The following is a 13,811-nucleotide window of genomic DNA, read 5'->3' as shown; positions in this document are numbered from 1 at the left end:
CATCTTCATAATCACTTTTTGGCATAGGCTCAGCTTTACATTTCACCTCATTTAAATAGAAAGTTTGAGGGGCTGTTGGGTGGCTCAGTTGTTAAGCGTATGCCTTCGGCTCAGGTCATGATCCCAGGGTCCTGGGATCGAGCCCCGCATCGCTCTCCCTGCTCAGCAGGAAGCCTGCTTCTCCTCTCCCACTCCCCCTGCTTGTGTTCCCGCTCTCGCTGTGTCTCTCTCTGTCAAATAAATAAATAAAATCTTTACACAAACAAAAATAAATAGCAAGTTTGAAATGACAGGTAGTAAGGAGAGTAATTCCTTGCTGAATCAGGACCTCACATTTGCCCCAGTGTCTCCTCAACACTTCCTTGTCCATAGGCTTCTGAAGCCTCCTAAAAATAAAACACTTCACTCTCCTTTTCACTCCTCTCTGGCATGTGTTTAAAGTCCAAATAACACCATAGAAAGCACCTACACAATCTAGTTTAAACCTTCATGTCCAATCCTTTCTCTTTCTAGGTCTTCCCCACAATCTTGGTTCCCTCACAGGAGACTGCAGTTTTTAATACTCAAGGAGCTTTCATGTGTGGGAATGCTCCATGTGTCTGGAATATCATCCTCTAGCTTTTTTGTTTGTCAAAATCTCATTTCCCAAGGTCCAAATCTAATAGTGCCTCCTCTGGGAAGCCCTCTTGGGTTCCCTAGGCAGAATTAAGAGCACTGTCCCCTGGCTCTCACAACAATCTGATCACACCCTTATAATTTCCATGCTAAAATTAGCATTTACCATGCTAATTTCACTTATCTTTAATGGCATGTGAGTTTCTTGAGGAAAAATATTATGTTTTATCCATCTGTAAAGTGAGAATAATGATACTAGCTCAGCAGTGATATTGCCACAAAGAAAGTCATACATGCAAAGAACCAAGTAAATCCAGCACTTAGTAAAGAGAGGTTCCCCTCTCCTTACTTGTTTCATGGCCTCTGTATGTAGCAAAATATCTTCCATATGATGAGTAGTTGCTAAATAAGCAAACCACTTTCGGGCTCATTTACAAGTAATTTTCTACTATTTTTTTTAAAGATTTTATTTATTTATTTGAGAGAAAGAGAGACAGAGAGCATGAGAGGGAAGAGGGTCACAGGGAGAAGCAGACTCCCCGCCGAGCAGGGAGCCCGATGCGGGACTCGATCCAGGGACTCCAGGATCATGACCTGAGCCGAAGGCAGTCGCTCAACCAACTGAGCCACCCAGGCGCCCTAATTTTCTACTATTAATCATGTTCTTTGCTGACAGAGATAAATTAAATATTTAAGGAACTAACCAGAGAAGTTAAAAAAAAAATCATGGAAAAAGTTTTAAACTTTTAATATCCATTAAGAAAGATATCTTGCAAAAACTCAAGTTGGAATTAATTCATATTCAAAGCCCAGCCACATTAACTAATGCTGAAAGAATGCAAACTCATAAAGCAATTATTTTGCTCACAAAATATCAACAGAATTCAGGTCAAGTATTCTTCCCCACAGAGCAAATAAAAATTCCAGGAAAACTATTTTAACCCTGTTTCTCAAATATTATATGATGTGTACAACAATCTCAAACTTTTGAAATGGAATGGTAAAAATGCATTTTAATTATCCATAAGGGATATTTTATGTAACTGTAAAACACTTTATTTTGGTATATACCTTTACTTTGCTTAGTTTTCATACATATAAAACTTCTATATTTTTACAGAAATACAATGGAACGTAAAATATTTCCGTATTTTTATTATTTTAAAATGTGATTATACATATTCCCAGAGTCTGTTCTGGTCTAAAAGAAGTATGACGGTAGCTTTGCAGTAGTAAGAACGTTTGTAATCAAGTTTCTCAGCTTTGCACAGGGGCAGTATTGTAGTCGATGAGGTTTATCTGAGGCGTGATTATTACTAATTGTAATCAAGTTTCTCTGGATTGGTTTACTAATTGGTCTATTCTTTGGTGCTCATGAATTTAAGGTCATGGTTGATATCCACTGTGTTAGCTATTTCCCATATAGGAAAAACTCTATTCCTTTAGAATATGATAACTTACTACACATTGCCTGGCATTTTAGAGATGATGTGAGCAGGCAGATAGTTCAGTGTATACCCATCAGAGAAAGAGAAGAGCTGCCAAGTCATGCCCTCCAATGGTGAGCATGCAAACAGCGTATTTATGGATGAGGAAAACTGATGAAACATGCATTTCTGAAGACCACAGAGCCTTATCCTTTTGGGGTATTTTATTTGTAGCAAAGTGTTGGATCTTGTGGCATCCCTATTATAAATATCTAACATAATGGGGACTTCAAAATTAGAAAGAATAGAAATGCAATTCTGGGAGAGATTTTAAAATAGTTGAATGATGAATACAAAATGGAACTGTACTTCAAGAATAAAACTGGAATTAGAATTCACATATGGCTTAGTTTCTTGACCAAGGGCGTAATTGATATGGCCATTGATATTTAATTGCCTCATCCTTGCAAAGACATAAAATTAAATCAAAGGACCTGGTTAAGTTATTTTTATCTGATACCACACAATTTTTATTTCTAGGTTCTAGTGAATATAAAAACAAAGTAAAAGGAAGGAGAAAAAGATGGATGGAAAATTCATTTAATATGATAAATGCAGAGCCTATGGAAAATGTGTGGTTTTTGAAACTCAAAGTCAGTCTCTGCAAGTGGGAGTAACAGAGTTATGAGTTCACTATCAAGGAATGGATCTGAGAATTTATGATTCCCATTCTTATTCAAATCCTAGTCTGTCCATAGCAGTGCTTCTTAATGAGAGTGCTACCAACCACTCACAGGGGACATTTGGAAAACACATAGCAGGTGACACAGGCGTGAAGTTGGTGGGGGACCAGTTTACTGGAAGCTCTGACATGCTCCAGGCAATCTCAAATCACTAAGCACTGTCTTTGTTCCCATGTCAATTTTAAAAAGTCCTGCTGGATATTTTTTAGGCGAAAGCCTATATATAGTTATCTGAGCCTAAAAGTTTACTTTAGGTATAAACACAAAGCATTTATGCATGCTTTTAAATATAAATTGAATTATTTCAGGTGTAGTGCTACTGTGTAAATCAAGGCAATACTGTACTATATATCGTTTGGAACTTTACCGATAGTTTTTCACCATTTGGAAAGTACCTGTCACCGAACACGGTGAGCTGCCACCACACACATAGATCGGATGAGCTGTAGCTGCTCTGGTTGCTTTAGTGATTTCACATGGAACACGTGATTTTAAAAAGCAGGAGAATTGGAACAACTCTGCACCCTTGCGAGAAGTTACCTCGCCAAAGCCGCGGTTTCCCCACTTCATTAAAAGCCATGCTAATGACATATAATGAGCTTGCAAAACACCTCACACACTACTGCATCCATAAATACTTCTGATGCTGTTGTTAATATTAATATTATTATCAGTGAGGAAAATAAGGTGCCATATAGTGAGATGACTTGGGGAGTTTATTCTGTCTAAATAGTTTTTTTTTTTTAAAGATTTTATTTATTTATTTGACAGAGAGAAACACAGCGAGAGCAGGAACACAAGCAGGGGCAGAGGGAGACGGAGAAGCAGGCTTCCCGCGGAGCAGGGAGCCTGATGCGGGGCTCGATCCCAGGACCCTGGGATCATGACCTGAGCCGAAGCCAGACGCTTAACGACTGAGCCACCCAGGCACCCCCTGCCTAAGTGGCTTTAAATTACACATGCTACAACAGAAATACGATGTCATCCAAGAACTACCCTCTGTGGTACTTTGTGCTTCTTTTTTTTTTTTTTAAAGATTTTATTTATTTATTTGAGAGAGTGAGAAAGAGAGAGAGAGAGAGAGCACATGAGAGGGGGAAGGTCAGAGGGAGAAGCAGACTCCCTGCTGAGCAGGGAGCCTGATGTGGGACTCGATCCCGGGACTCCAGGATCATGACCTGAGCTGAAGGCAGTCGCTTAACCAACTGAGCCACCCAGGCACCCTGTGCTTCTGTGCTTCTATATTTTCTCCTTTGGATGCAAGGGCTGTGCTGAAACATAGGTTGAAAGATTCAAAGATGTCAGGTTTTCCGTAAAATATTGCATAAAAGAAAGAAAAATTATGGGAGTAGAACAGAAGTTGAGGATGATTGAGAATGGGAGCCCGGGGTTGTGGGCCAGAAGGGCACAGAAAGAGGTTTCAAGCCACATCTCAGTTAGTAGCACACTGTTTCAATTTAAGCATAAAATCCTATTGAAAAATATTGTTTTCAGTTGTGCACTTGTTAAAGCTTATAAGTGGTAATCAAAAGGACATACGACTGTACAGAATGAAATATGATAGAAAAGCCACCTGTCTTGAAAATTTTCGCTAGTTTTCAAAAACATCCTTGACAAAATACAAAGTCTGTATGAAAATCGCCACCATGCTTACACGGCTCTATTTTCAACTTTTGTATCTACATTTACATTTAATAATATGCCCACTCATTAGTACCCTAACAGGACATCGGAAGAATCATGAAGAGATGCAGTCTGCAGGGCATTCACCACTGCTAAAGAAAACAAGTACCGGGAACTCTGGGCTTACTGAATATTTTTAGGTCCTGCCTGGTGGTTTCCTGCTAGTTTACTAGCAGTGACTTTCTTTTTTAACTTTGCAAAACACCAGTTTTCAGTATTTTTTTCCCTTAATTTCTCACCTGTTATTATGTCACAAGGAACTAACAAGCCATTTCTCCTTCTCCCTTCTCTGCTCTTTTCGATAAAGAGGTCGCATCGCAGCCTACCATTGATTTCCCATCTGTCCCAGTCACCGCAAGAAGTGTCATCTCGCACAGGTACTGTGCTGTCCTTCATGAGGGCTGTATCTGTCGCACAGATCCGGGGAAGCCCTTGACCCTTGGCTCTATGTGATCCCCAGTTCAGCACTACAAACTAACTTAACTCAAAGAACCGGGGATAGAGAAAAGAAACCCAAGAAACTCACATCATTCAGAAACTCCTTAAGTTTATCAGTCAGCAAGCCAGGAATAAAAGATATGTCATCCCTGAAAAACAGCAAAAAATACACACCAATGGGAAACAAATCACCAGCAAATAACTGGTTCTCATCTCTCACTTTCTGCTTTGGTCTCTCCATTTAGATGAATTGTAACCAAGAGCACTGAAAACTCTTTTTAAGGAAAGAGGAATGAAATAAAGATAGAGAAAAAGATAATCTTTTAATTCAAGCTGTCATAGAAAAGTGAAGTCTAACTTTGCCCATTTTTTTTTTGAATTGTCAGAGCGAGGAGGAATTTCCCAAACACCATAAAAATTCCAGATTTTCACGTTAAAAGAAAAGAAATGTTGACTGTATTTGATAATGCACTAAGGGTTGACCTCAGTTTTGTGAAATCTGATTCCTGATAAAACAGGAGGCTCCTGTCCTTGCCACTGGCTTGCTCCAGGGCTCAGGCTGCATAATAACAAGGCCCCTCTGGACTGTGGTTCAAGGTGGGCATATGAAATAAAGTATTTAACACATCCATAATAACTTTCATGTCCATAGCTCAAACAGCTTTATAAAATCCAATTAATTCATCAAGCTTCATAAAGTCTGAAGGACATACATAATTATCGCTCTACATGTGGTCAACCCCTGGCAGCAAGCACTCAGACATGGGGCTTAACAGCATGCAGATTTAACTGTCCAGTTCTTGAACTTTCATGCACCTACACCTACAGACATGCAGGGGCATGACAAAGAATCTCTGAATCACCAGCAAATTCTATGAATTGTGAGTTGGGTTAAGAATGGGCACAGAAAAGAATGATCTCATTGCCAACACCCAAAAGAATCCTTGCTATCTCTGCTTGGGTAAAGAGGGTTTAGATCTAATTAGGAGAGGGCTCTCCCATCTGCATGCTTGGATTGGAAGTGCAAAGTCACTTGGTAGAAGTCTTTGTGTGGCATGCCAAATGAAATCTACAGAATTCATGTTAAACAGAAATAACTTAGATTTTTTAAATATCTATGTGTAATATGTATTATTTATTTTAAAATACTAAATAAACACTAAACCAGCATTTGCAATGCATAACTCATTTCCCAGATGAAGTGAGGCACTTTTTCAAGCTGATATTGAGACAAAAATGTTCTGCTTGGAATAACTTGCTTACTGGGGAAGGCTGGTTTGCTAGTTACAAAAGAGTGCAAATATCTTTGTGATTAAAATAGTTTACCAACAGAAAAGTGCACTATCAAAAACATTGTGAGTAGGGGCGTCTGGGTGGCTCCATCGTTAAGCATCTGCCTTCCGCTCAGATCGTGATCCCAGGACCCTAGGATCGAGCCCTGCATCAGGCTCCCCGCTTAGCAGGGAGTCTGCTTCTCCCTCTCCCTCTGCCGCTCCCCCTGCTTGTGTTCCCTTTCTTGCTGTGGCTATTTTTCACCATGGAAAATTTGACGGATGCCTACTGATCTTAAAATCTTAAAAAAAAACAACAACAACAACAATATGAGCAGAGGCACAAATGATATGTGTCCTAAGAGTTTCTTCCAGGACACTGGTTTTTCCTCAGTGAATTTATCAGTGAGAGGTATAGGATTGTATAGAGATCTCAAGTGTCAGCCTCACATAATGTAAACTCAAAGTCTGATCTGAGCTGATTTGAGTCTGATGTAGCTGACCCTGTACAAATAATCCCTCTTCTCTGAACCTTGGGTTCCTTATAGGGACATGAGAATAATAATACCTGCTTCTCATGGGGTTGTCGAAATTACTAAATGGCAAAAAAAAAAAAAAAAATCTAAAAAGTGCCTATTAGGTTTCCAATAAATTACTGAATGTATTTATTAAATCATTTCTTCCATATCCCCCATACATCCCAAACTCACTGAACACTTTTAAAGCCTGGAAAGAACACTACTAGGTGGGAGAGATATTGGACATCCCCTATTCTCAGGTGATGAAGCCTTGTCATAAATGACCACTACATAGGAGGACAGAAAAAGGAAACAGCTAGTTGGTCCTCACCCATTCCAGTCCCTACTCCCTGGGAAGTAGGGAATAGTAAGAAGTCACTCTCCTCATGATTGCTAGCAGCTTTTCTTCAGTGGGTGGAAGCTCTAGAAAACAAATTTGATCTCAATTTAAGGACTGTCAAAATGATTATAGCTCTCTGATAACAGGACATATGTGTTAGTAAATAGTAGATCTTCAGCCCTAGAGGTGGGATTTTCCTACCACTTTAGGTATTCAAGCAAATGGTGACCACAGTAGAGCTCTGACAATACATAAACTAATCAAATGAACTATGCTTTCATATGCCTTGCCTTGTGAAATCCTCAAAATAAATCTATGAACTTAATATTTGTACCCTCCATGTTATAGATTAGGCCAACAGTGGTTTAAGAAGTTGGACCAAATACTGGTGGATGCCCAGCTTTTGGGGATACTGTAGAGTGATATCATAGGTAGTCCATAATGTGAATCAGTCCTTCAATTTTCATAATAACTGTATATATGACTGATACCATTCTAGAGTGTAGACTAGGTGGGATATACGGCAAGACAACACCCAGAAGAGCCCATTCAATCCCAGAATTCTACCATTCCTGTTTCTAGAATTATGATCTTGTCTCAAATAGACTTAGTCTGACTTCAAAACTCCTGTATCTAAGAGAGTCCTATTAGTGCTTCTTTCTAGTTTTACTGATGCCAAGGCACTGAGAGAATATCAGTTAAAATCTTCTTTTCTAGGCTGAACTTACTGATGCTTACTACATGCCAGGCTAAGTACTTAACATAAATCTGTCATTCTCACAACAACCCTATAGGATGAGAACTGTTACTGTTAGCTTGCCCATAAAGAAACTAAGGCACAGAGAATGGAACAGCTTTCTGAATGGCACACGACTAGTAAAGGTAGGGCTGAGAATCAAAACCAGACGTCTTTAACTCCGAATGTGCCATCGTGATCACTCTGCTACGTGGTATTGTATATAGAGCTCTGACTTATTTCAAGGAAGATAAATTCTAGACTTATGATAATGATAAAAGTCTCACTGAGGGCATGCATATGTGAATAAATACTGTTGGCCAAGAATGATTAACAAACTCAAAATATATATTTTATCTGAGGTGAATACATTTAAAAAAATTGAAGGCTCAGGCGCCTGGGTGGCTCAGTTGGTTAAGCTTCTGCCTTCAGCTCAGGTCATGATCCTGGAGTCCTGGGATCGAGTCCCGCATCGGGCTCCCTGCTCAGCAGGGAGTCTGCTTCTCCCTCTCCCGCTCCCCCCTCTGGTGCTCTTTCTCTCACTCTCTCTAATAAATAAATAAAATCTTTAAAAAAAAAATTGAAAGCTTCATCTTTGCACTGTTTAGAATTATTAGCACATGCCATATTGATAATAAACACATAAAATTTTAAATAATGTCATTCTGAAACATTTTTACATATTTTAGTCCTGGAAGAGAAAAACTTTTTTTCTATTTTTCTTAGAAGCTCATTGGCTGACAGGAAAAACAAAATTAGACTAACAATTTAGTCCTCTCGTTCCAAACTTAGTTAAAGATATGAAGCACCAGATCACTTGTTGTAAAAGTAACTTAGAAGTCAGAATACAGCATACTTTTATGTGTAGCAGTTAATGTTATATATTACAATTTAGTAATTTATTATGGATAATTAAGAAGGCCAGAGAGAAAAAGAAGACAGAGAAAGGCATTCCAGACCTGAGAAGGGGCAACAGATGGATGCAGATAAACCAAGGGAAAACTGAATGAAACATAAGCACACAAGGCACAAAAAATGCACACGTCCACACCACATGGGGGTACATCCTTAAAAAAGAGACAGAGAAAGATGATTCTTAATGGGTATATAGTAAATGGTTCATTAATGAGGAAGCAAGCCCAGGACGTACATTTTCATTGTTTTATATCCCCATTTTACAGCTTTCTAGGCTTGCAAAATCTGTGCTTTTTCACCATTTCCAGAATAATCCACAGACATTTAGCAGCAGACCAGAGGCCATTAAAGAGAGGTTTGCTTTCATTCAGAATGAACACAATCATGTCACTATCATAAACAATTAGGTAAATTTACAAAACTATTGTCAATGATCAGTTAGAACCACTTATTTAAATAAGCCATTAGCCCGCGAATTGGATACTAAACAGAATTCTGGCTCATTAACTTTACAGTTGGCCATTTTTCACTACGGAAAATTTGACGGATGCCTACTGATCTCATGAACATGCATTTTCAAGTTCAAATTCATATCAGAAAGACACAAAAACTGTATCTTGGTGTACTTCAAAATCCATTCAAGAGTCTTTCGCCTTCTGCATAAATTGAACTAAATGAACTGTATTTGTCTGCCATCGCGGGTGCACACCAGCCCCCAAGGCTCCTCAGTACCTGTTGTCTATCCAGACGCATCCTCTTGGCGGCATTCCTGCTTTCACTCTCACAGGCTGAGGCCAAGATACTCTCTGCAACTGCTGAAGTAAGGTGGGAAGGAATAGGTCGAGACTAAAAAAAAAAAAAAAGAGAGAGAGAGAAACATGAAAAATTATTAACAGACCAATGTTATTCTCAGAAGAGCTCACAGGCTGTGCAGGAGCATCCATTTATTTCAACTGAACTTATTTCAATAAAAAGAGGAAATGGAAATTGCAAAGATGAGAAATGAAAGCTAGTTAGAGGTTAAAGCTATCGCTGCTACACAGATCCATCACTCATTCCCATAGCTCCATTGTCACAAATAGTCAGTCTGGGCCATTAAGCTGGAGTTTGAATAGGCAGTGACAAAATGCTGACTGGGTTTTGTAAATAAAAGAAGTGCTTTAATTCTCTCGTAACATATGACAATGCACAACAAAACAAAATCAAGTGACGAGGCTGAAACATAGTTGGAAAAACTGACAGACACTCAGACCATGTTGAACTATTTTAATATGAAATATGAATATTTGCAGTCAAAGTTGGGACACAATTGGTATGATTCAAATCCTCTAAAAATACTTTTTTTAGTATATGTGCTGCTGAAGCGAGCACTAAAAATACTTTGTTTAAATACAAACTAAAACGTCAGTCCTGGAACGATTTCAATATAATAAAAGTTTGATGTTTTGATATGAGCTGTATGTGTACCTACATGTTTTATTTATAAAATAGGAGTTAATATTATTAACTTAATGGATACACGTTGGAAATCCGTCTTCTATGTAGCCCACGTTGAAATTAATTAACCCACCCAACTAAGCTCATAATTAACTTCAAATTGTTTGCAATTCTCCATATCATTTGTGATAATCAGAAAAGTTTTCCATTTTCTTTTCCCATAATTACATGCGAAATCATCTAACTGAAAGATGAAGTGCTTAATGATATTGAACAGGTTTTTAATGAAGATAAGCAAATGATAGATAAGAAATAACATGACAATTAAGCCAGATAAGATAGCAAAATATGAAATTACAAAATAAAAAATGTCCTTTGGGGAGCTAGCCTATATAGTAACATGCCACCTTAGAGTTTTCAAAGCCTGAATCTCAAATATGTATGGATGCCATTTATTAGAAGCCTCTAACGTAATAGAGACCTTCTAATTTTTTTAAGTGAATAGGAGCATGCCTTTATGGTACTTGATTCACTTTTGCTGACTCTAGCATGTAAAATGTGCTTTAGCAAATTGAACCATAGGGTTTATATCTCAGTACTGAAGAACAGCTAAATTCAGACCATGAGGGCTTTCACAGTACTCCTCAGTGGAATTTGTATATTGTATAACAAGACCAGGCTCTGACCTTGCTTGAACTAGGAAACAATTTCTGTAGCTGCCTCAGCCGATCTCCTCATGCTTCCACCTCTAAAGTAATCTCTGTAGACAAAAGGTAGGAAAGGTACAGGGTACTGTCTCCACTGCTAACCCCACGAGATGCCTGGAAGGATGCCTAGACAACCTTGAAAATAAAGCATTAAGATACTGGAAATGCTATTTTTGCAAAAGAAAGAAAAGAGAGAGGCCCCTGAAGTGGCAGGTAAATGCAGTGGCATCATTTTGAGAAGGAAATTAGAAAGCCAGGAGTGTGTGCTGGGAACAGAGAGGAGGATCAAATCAGATAAATAATTGAAAATTTAAAAAAAGTAAATGGCCATAAAGATGTAAATATAATTTCAAAATTCATATGGTTTCTTCATTTCGTTCTGTACTTCCCTGAGTATGGATAAGATAATCTAGCTCAGAACCAAAAATATATTAAGCCACAAAATCAGTGTCTCGTGAAAGGGCAAAGCTTTGGCCACAGCTCAGCTCAAAATTATAATCTAAACCACATGGGAATTAGGTACACAGTGCTGTTTTTCCCAATTGAATTATGTTTGGAGGCAAAGGTATTATAGAAAAAATGAGAATAAGAACATTCCATGATGAAAAAAGAAAAAATTATTTGATTGTAGCTAACATTATTCAAATAGAAGTGACAGTTCACATCATTATAAACTATATTATTAGACCTTTCATCTGGTTCTGGGGACTGAATTAACACAATCTAAATAAAACATCAGCAGCCTCTCTTTTCTTGATCCAATTATTGATAGTCACATGAAATTCAGAGAGATGTATTCCTGCTCTTCATTATCTTTATTTTTCTCCATCAGGTATTTCCATTCAAAATTAGGAATATATAAAGCTATAGAACTTTATTAAGCTGATTCAATTAAAGTAATAAACACACACCTCCTTAAATGCATAAAAGTCTGTTGAACAGGAGAATAAAAGGTAAAATATCCCTGTAATTAAAATTAGCATTTTATTTCAATTAAAAAAAATTTTTTAAAAACAAAATGGGAAATAACTTTCACTAGAACAGTAAAAGTTGTTAGGCATGATAATTTATATGATTTCTTTTTCAAAGAAAATGATAGGGAGAGTTGAGTCTTTTCCAGATATAGGAAACTGGTCTTCTCAGAAACTAGAATAATGCCCTGGCTGAGGAGGGCTAGATCACTTTTAAGGTCACTGGATAGCCTAATGTTTCAATATTTTGGGGAAAAAAATCAACTTAAGATAAAGCAATCACGTACTCTTTTCTATTAAGTGGGAAAAAAATAAGTAGAAGCAAAGATATGTGATAGACATTGCCAGTAGTTAAATAGTATAATTTTGAAAATAGAGTTGTTCTGAGTTTATGCTAGAATTATAACTTGAAAACTGTAAACAGCCACAGAAATCATTCAGTACAAGTTTCTTCACTAAAGTTTGAAGAAACTGAAACCCAGAGAAGTTAAGTGATTTGACTAGATATAGAACCCAGATTTCATGTCTCCCAATTCTCAACCCTTCTACTCTCTAAATTCTGTTCTATACTTAGTACTTTTACCTAATTTATCATTAATATAAAATATTATAGAAAAAATCCTTACACACACACCCTGTTACGCTCAAATAAACAATAAGCAGACCAAAGCTAACCCTTTACAAGTATGTATTACAATTCAGACATGCTGATTGGAAAGAAAGGCAGAATGAATAAGTCTATGTTAGAGTTTAAGAAATAGGTATTTTTCAAAGAACTTACTATATCTTAAGTATATAATGAAATATGTACTTCTAAGTAGAAAATGGGTACCATCCTAATTTAATTTTTAGATAAATATTAATAATACCTAACTCATTCTGAGTGTTAAGATGGCCAGGCATTAAAACAAGCAGCTTAGATTCATTATCTAATTTCGTTTTCCAAATAACCCTTGAGAAAAGTACTTCTAATATTCATATTTTAGATGAAAAATAAATTGAAGTTCTGAGAGATTATATAACTTGCCCAAGATCACACAGCTATGTACGTGGAAACACCTGGATTTATATCTAAGACTGATGATAAATTGGGAATAATTCCTAGTAAAGAATTATTCTCAGTTCACAACTAAAGTCTCAGTAAGCTTAAACAAAGCCAGAGACCTTAAATACTACACACTCCTACAGAGGAATCCATTTATAGCTAACCCTATTTTGCATTTAAGCAAAGAATATATTAGGATCCCACCAAAAGCCTCCTCTTAAAGGGACTGAGAATCTCCTAATATATTTTGCTATTGATTCTTTAGAAGCTTTCTTCATTAATAGCACAAAAATAAATGTAACTTAGCTCAGTTCTTCATATGTTCTAAATGGATGCAATATAAATTCATAAGAATTTCATGTTGGAGAAACCAGGAGTGCCAAGAAATGACTGTATATGAAACATAAGAAAAGCTTAGTCTCATGCCCAAAATGAGAACGAGGAGCCAGGCAGAGTTCTTGCTTTCCTGTGAGGCAATCTGTTAAAAATCCCCTTGGTTCTAATACTGAGGAGCCAATAATGAATGCCAAAGCTCTTCACTACACACAGAGGTCCGTTATACTGTGCCTGGCTCTAAGATACTAAAAATGAAAGTCTTTTGTTTATTGTTCCTCCATAATTTGGCTTTTATCTATTTCACAGCTCAGGAGTACTTCAGCCAAGATAATGAGAAGGAAATTAAACAATTTTGCTCCTTATCAAAGCAATGTTATCATAGAGGAATTTAAAACTATTTAGTGTGAGTTTTGAGAACCATCTTCATCAGAACTCTCCTTTCCTTCACCACATTTGATAGCACAGAGCTTATTCTAATATTGCTGCACTAGGGTCTTCCCAGCAGGTAATTAGCAAAGTGTATTAAGGGCTCTCATCATGGATTCCACGAGGGACAAATGCTGAAAATTCCCTCTTACATCACTAAGAGTGGCCAGAGAACACAAAAGCCTCCATGTAATAATCTGAGA

The 13,811-nt window shown here is 37.4% G+C and overlaps 1 protein-coding gene and 1 non-coding gene across 9 annotated transcripts in view; one reads left to right on the top strand and one right to left on the bottom strand.

Annotated features, from left to right (window-relative positions):
- Positions 1-13,811, bottom strand: part of NOL4 (nucleolar protein 4) — a 414,205-nt gene that overhangs the window by 88,941 nt on the left and 311,453 nt on the right. For 7 of the 8 annotated variants that reach the window (XM_044920884.1, XM_044920883.1, XM_044920885.1 and 4 more), the window contains one exon: positions 9,419-9,532. The exons of the other annotated variant lie outside the window; for it this stretch is intronic. In XM_044920884.1, the coding sequence (XP_044776819.1) occupies positions 9,419-9,532 (114 nt within the window). The remainder of the gene's footprint in view (positions 1-9,418; positions 9,533-13,811) is intronic. 8 annotated transcript variants of the gene reach the window in all.
- LOC123326724 lies at positions 1,875-2,016 on the top strand. Its single transcript, XR_006541277.1, has one exon. It is a non-coding gene; the product is annotated as a U4 spliceosomal RNA (small nuclear RNA).

The sequence above is a fragment of the Neomonachus schauinslandi genome, chromosome 14, assembly GCF_002201575.2.
Source record: "Neomonachus schauinslandi chromosome 14, ASM220157v2, whole genome shotgun sequence".
NCBI classification, from domain to species: domain Eukaryota; kingdom Metazoa; phylum Chordata; class Mammalia; order Carnivora; family Phocidae; genus Neomonachus; species Neomonachus schauinslandi.
Note: the sequence above shows the minus strand (reverse complement) of the source record. Positions and strands in the feature narration are given on the sequence as shown.